Below are 6,325 nucleotides of genomic sequence, written 5' to 3' on the forward strand. Positions count from 1 at the left end.
CCAGGTGAACTGTTTTGTGTGTGCTCAGCTGCATCCATGTGTGCACATTTGTGTGTGTGTACAAGACTGTGTGTTTATGTACACACAAGGGTGTATTTGCTTGTTAGTGAAAGACAGTTGGGTACTCTGGGGCAATTTCTCCTGGTTGCTGATGCAACAAGAAGCTGGGCTGTAGCTTAGGACTGAGGGACATTTTTTGATGGCCTGAAGAGCAAGGAGATGGTATATGGAGCATCGGGATGTTCCCAGTATGCTGTCCTTTCCCTTGGGGCTTGCAAAGGCTTCCAGCCATGCAGAGATCCAAGGAGAGGGGTGTAGTGGGTTTATGTGGCAAGGTATGTAGCAGGGGGCCATAGGGGTGGTTTCTGTGAGAAGGATCTAAAAGCTCCCCCATGTTTGGTAAAGGCCACTGCTGACCAGAGACGAGCCAATAAGAGATGTTGTTTTGCACATCTGTGAGAACATATTTAAGACAGGGAAAAAAAAATGCTGAGCCACACAGCAGCTGGGAGAGTGAGAGGAGTGAGGAACGGCCTTGCAGGTCAGTGCAGAAGGAGGGGGAGAGGTGCTCCAGGCGCCAGAGCAGAAGTCCCCTGTGGCCTGTGGTGAGGACCATGGTGAAGCAGGATGTCCCCCTGCAGCCCATGGTGTACCACAGTGGAGCAGGGTTCCACGCTGCAGCCCGTGGAGGAGACCACGGTGGAGCAGGTGGCCCTGCACCGACAGAGGCTGCCGCCTGTGGAAGACTCCTGCCGGAGCAGATTCCAGACCAGACCTGTAGCCCGTGGAGAGGAGACCACACAGGAGCAGGTGACCTGGCAGGAGCTGCTGCCCGTGGGGGAGCCAGGTTGGAGCAGTTTGCTCTTGAGGGATGGGCCCCGTGGTACGGACCCATATCTGGAGCAGTTCTGGAAGAGCTGCTGCCTGTGGGAAGCCTATGCCGGATCAGTTCATCAAGGACTGTATCCCGTGGGTGGGACCCCACAGCACAGGGACAAGAGTGACCAAGAAGGAGAAGAAGTGCTGTAGACTGACCATAACCCCCATTCCCCCGTTCCCCTGCGCCGCTCGAGGACAGGAGGTGGAAGAGGGTAGATGGGGGGGGAAGGTGCTTTTGGTTTCTTTCCTTTGTTTCTCATTTCTCTAGCTTGTTAGTAATAAGCAATAAATCTTAAATAAATCTTACTATCTCCCTATGCCGAGTCTGTTTTTCCCATTACAATAATTACTGCGTGATCTTCTTGTCCTTATCTCAACCTTGGAGCCCTTTTCATCGTATTTTCTCCCCGGTCCACTTTGAGGAGGGGGAGTGAGAGAGCGGCTGTGGTGGAGCTTGTCTGCCCACTCGAGCGGAACCACGACAAGGGGTTGCTCTTTCTGTGATCATAGCTTCACTCCAGTCCTTCAAGTGTACTGAGCTGAGAAGCCTTGTCCAGTGGTGACTTTTGAGGTAAGGACCAACATATAGCTTGGGGGGACTGTCTCAAGGATGTATGCTGGCCATAGGAACTGAAGGACAGAACCAAACAGATGCCACTGCACAGGGTGGGAAGTAGACCCAGATGGGTTGGGATCACTGTTGCCAAACTCTCTCACTGGGTTCAATGGCTGTAGCAGGTGCTCGGAAAGACTAGGGAACATTTCAAGGACACTAGAGTTTTCAAGCTGTCTTCCTAGATCCACCCAATTGTAATTCCTCAGAGATGACAGCAATTCCTCTCCATACTCCCCACCTTGTGTGTGATGGTGTCCTGGTTTCAGTTAGGACAGAGTTAATTTTCTTCCTAGTAGCTGGTAGAATGCTATGTTTTGGCTTAGGATGAGAAGAATGCTGATAACACCCCAATGTTTTAATTGCTGCAGAGCAGTGCTCACACCAAGCCAAGGACGTCTCATCTTCTTGCTCTCTCCTGCCAGCGGGCAGGCTGGGGGTGCAGCAAGAGCTGGGAGGGGACAGACCCAGGACAGGTGACCCAAACTAGCCAAAGGGGTATTCCATACCATCTGACGTCATGCTAAACAATATATAGGGGTAGCTAGCCGGGGGAGGGGAGCTGGACTGCTCGGGGTTAGGCTAGGCATCAGTCAGCGGGTGGTGAGCAATTGCATTGTGCATCACTTGTTTGTACACATTATTAGTAGTAGTACTATTATCATCATTGTTATTATTATTGATATTATTATTATTTTCCTGTCTTATTAAACTGTCTTTATCTCAACTCACGGGCTTTACTTTCCCGTTTCTCTCCCCCATCCCAGAGAGAGAGGGGGGAGGGTGAGCAAACGGCTGCATGGTGTTTAGTTGCCGGCTGGGTTAAACCACGACAGATGGTCCCCCACTGAATCCCCCAGGCATTGCAGTGTCCTTGTGTGCACATGGACATCTATATTTGGCATTCTCCCTATGGTGATTTCATCTTGGGTGAAGTGATCTCTCACTTTGTGGGGCTCCAGTCACTGACCACCCCAGACACATGATACTCAGGGAGAACACCTAGGCTCTTCAGGCAGCTCCCCATTAATTTCCTGGAGGATGTCCTCTGCCCTGACACTTGTGGGACAGTCATGGCTATATACCTCAGTGACTGTTAACCATTTCTGCTGTCATCAGACACCAACAGGTTACTCCTAAATCCTACCCTTGGTCCCTCACAGCTCACAAAATGAGCTTTCTCTTTCCCTTATCCATAGAGCAACAGGCTTTTCAGGGAGCAGGTGCTCAGCCCTGGTCTTGGCACCAGCTTTTTGAAAGAAGAACCACGTCTTCAAGAAGTGGGAGATACAATTTTATTAGGCAGATCCTATCACAGAGTTTGTTCTGGCCTGCTGTTATACACATATTATAAAGCCTCAGTAGTAAACAGAACGGTTTCATTCCTCAGTAGATAGCCAATGAATAAAGAAACATATTTCTAATAAAATAGTAAATGCAAATGATACTGAGGATAACAATTTCAATAATGATAAACAAAGAGCAGGCCTGCAAGGGAAGTCATTTGTGTAGATACAGGGGAAATTTATCACCAATCAGAAATATCCATGAAAACACTTTCCGAACAGCACTCTTAAGCTCCTTGTTTCTCATGCTGTAGATGAGGGGGTTCAATGCTGGTGGCACAACAGAGTACAGAACTGCCACCACCACGTCCAGAGACGGTGAGATGGAGGGGGACTTCAGGTAGGCAAATATGGTCATGCTGAGAAACAGGGAGACCACTGCCAGGTGAGGGAGACACGTGGAAAAGGCTTTGTTCTGTCCCTGCTCAGAGGGCATCCTCAGTACAGCCCTGAAAATCTGCACATAGGACAGCACAATGAAAACAAAACACCCAGACGCTAAACAGAATCCAACCATAATAATCCAAACTTTCCTGAGGTAGGAGTTTGAGCAGGAGAGCTTGATGATCTCGGGGATTTCACAGAAGAACTGGTCCACAGCATTGCCTTGGCAAAGTGTCAGAGAAAACACATTAGCAGTGTGCAGCGCAGCATGGAGAAATCCACTGCCCCAGGCAGCTGCTGCCATCTGGGCACAAGCTCTGCTGCCCAGAAGGGTCCCATAGTGCAGGGGCTTGCAGATGGCAATGTAGCGGTCATAGGACATGACAGTGAGAAGATAATACTCTGCTGAAAAGAAAAAGAAGAAGAAAAAGACCTGTGCAGCACATCCTGAGTAGGAAATGGCCCTGGAGTCCCAGAGGGAATTGGCCATGGCTTTGGGGACAGTGGTGGAGATGCAGCCCAGGTCGAGGAGGGCGAGGTTGAGGAGGAAGAAGTACATGGGGGTGTGGAGGCGGTGGTCGCAGGCTATGGCGGTGAGGATGAGGCCATTGCCCAGCAGGGCAGCCAGGTAGATGCCCAGGAAGAGCGTGAAGTGCAGGAGCTGCAGCTCCTGCGTGTCTGCTAATGGCAGGAGGAGGAACTCGGTGATGGAGCTGCTGTTGCACATTTGACTCTTCTGGGCCTGGGGACCAGTCTGAGGAGGAAAATAAAGCAAAATGTTAGGCTAGACCATGTGAGCAAAATGTACTCTAATTCTTGTCACACCTCAAAACTGCTGCTACCCTTTCAGGAAAACCTATATCGCAGACGCCTTGCTAGTTCTAGTTGGTGCTGCCAGAGGGTGCTGCTGGGAGCAGGGGACTCTGGAAGTCCTTGGCATTACTGCTGCACTCCAGGTGAAATCTTGTGGGTCCTGTGAGGCAATGACTCTGTCCTTGAGATCAGAGTGAGCGAAGTAATCTGGGTATGGAGAGCTGTATGAGGAGGAAAAAACAGGAAAACATTAGGACAGAACACTGTGATCAAACCCACTCCATTTCTTGTACAAACCTCCCAGACTGCCTCTCCCCTTTCAGGAACACCTTTGCAGGTCCCTTTCATGAGCTGTGGTTGGTGCTGGTTGATGGCGCCACTGGGATGAGAAGGGCTCTCGAGGAGGCAGTCCTACCCTCCACAGTTAGGTAAATGAGAACATGGGCTGTTCTTGGATTAAATACAGATGAGATATCAAACAATTTTCAGCATGCTTGCTGCAAATTCACAATAACTCTTGCATAAGAAACAATGTGGCCAGCAGGGCTAGGGAGGTGATCGTCCCCCTGTACTTAGCTCTGGTGAGGCCGCACCTCGAATACTGTGTTCAGTTTTGGGCCCCTCGCTAGAAGAAGGACATCGAGGTGCTTGAGCGGGTGCAGAGAAGGGCGACAAAGCTGGTGAGGGGCCTGGAGAACAAGTCCTACGAGGAGCGGCTGAGGGAGCTGGGCTTGTTCAGCCTGGAGAAAAGGAGGCTCAGAGGTGACCTTATTGCTCTCTACAGATACCTTAAAGGAGGCTGTAGTGAGGTGGGGGTAGTCTATTCTCCCACGTGCCTGGTGACAGGACGAGGAGGAATGGGCTTAAGTTGCACCAGGGGAGTTGGATGTTAGGAAGAACTTCTTTACCGAAAAGGTTGTTAGACATTGGAACAGGCTGCCCAGGGAAGTGGTGGAGTCACCATCCCTGGAAGTCTTTAAAAGACGTTTAGATGTAGAGCTTAGGGATATGGTTTAGTGGGGACTGTTAGCGTTAGGTCAGAGGTTGGACTCGATGATCTTGAGGTCTCTTCCAACCTAGAAATTCTGTGATTCTGTGATTCTGTGAACTCTCTGTTCTTGTGAAAACCCACCATCCAGACTCCAGTGTGTTTTTTAAAGTTTCTGCAACTCATCTAAGGGGTCCTTTTAGGTATATATCATTGGTGTTTGTCCTGCCCACCCATGGAAATCTTGGAGGTCCCAAAAGGCAAAGGTCACACTCAGGTGTTCTCCTGAATAGAGCCTTAATGCTGATGAGAGCTCAGGAATCCACTTTCAAAGAGCAGACCTCTTAACCCCTCACCCATATCATCATATCTGAGGAGGATCTTAGCTCTCTGCCTTTCACCACGGACACAGAGGGGTCATAGCAGCTGCCCATATACAACCATTCAGCAACATTTCTACAGCCTTAGGACTGACGTGTCTTCTCCATGGGGCTGCTAAATAACACAGGGTTGCTAGGGCAGAGCTGTGCCTTCTGCAAGGATATATGCAGCCCAGCAGAAGCCCCATGTAAAGAGTCAAATTTCCTTAGATGTGGTGTCCTGAAGGGAGAGTCAGCTCCTTCCCCACACACAGCATTTTCCCGAGACTCAACAGTTAGGAGGAACATGGATGCCTTTTATTCATAGCATATCTGAGAGATAGGAACATCATCACCAGTTTTTGAGCCGCACACAAATTCTCATACCCAGAAGACTAGTTAGTCAAAAGAATCTCATGATATTATTATTAGATGAGAAAAGAAACTAAGGAGTTTGTATGAAGAAGGTGTTGGCAGGGCAAGTGCCCAAATCCCCCTTCCCATCTTGCTGCTGGGAGCAGCTCCTTCTCACTCCCTGCCCATGGCTCTACTGCCTGCAGATGTCCCTGCCTGCAGCTGGGTCTCTGTCCCCACGCCTCCTGCCTGCAGCTCACAGCCCCCATCCCACCTGCTGGGTGCTCAGCTCTGCCCTGCAAACACCTCCTGGCAGCAGGGCTCTGCCCAGGGGCAGCTCACTGTGGACACATCCTAGAGACCAGGTCACGCAGACACTGCTGACACTGCCCATGTAGTGGTGGAGCTTTCTATGGGCTGAGAGGCAGGAAAGGGTGTTTCTGGGGATTCTTCTAAACCTCCTTCTGATGGCGTATGAGTCTTAGGCTCTTCCTGGAAATAACAGCTTCTATTTCTATTCCCAGTGAGCCAAAAGAAGAGAAAACTGAAAGCAGAGGCTAAGGAAAGATGAGAGTGAAGTTCCCTTTGA

General features: G+C 50.1%; 1 protein-coding gene across 1 annotated transcript; it reads right to left on the reverse strand.

Moving 5' to 3' along the window:
- Positions 1-2,992: 2,992 nt before the first annotated feature.
- LOC309891176 (olfactory receptor 14C36-like) lies at positions 2,993-3,949 on the reverse strand (the record flags this gene model as incomplete). Its single annotated transcript, XM_082785556.1, has 1 exon — positions 2,993-3,949. The coding sequence occupies one exon, from the start codon at positions 3,947-3,949 to the stop codon at positions 2,993-2,995; it is 957 nt and encodes a 318-aa protein (XP_082641682.1).
- Positions 3,950-6,325: the final 2,376 nt, after the last annotated feature.

The sequence above is a fragment of the Aythya marila genome (assembly GCF_965140915.1).
Source record: "Aythya marila genome assembly, contig: HAP1_HAP1_SCAFFOLD_192, whole genome shotgun sequence".
Lineage (NCBI taxonomy): Eukaryota > Metazoa > Chordata > Aves > Anseriformes > Anatidae > Aythya > Aythya marila.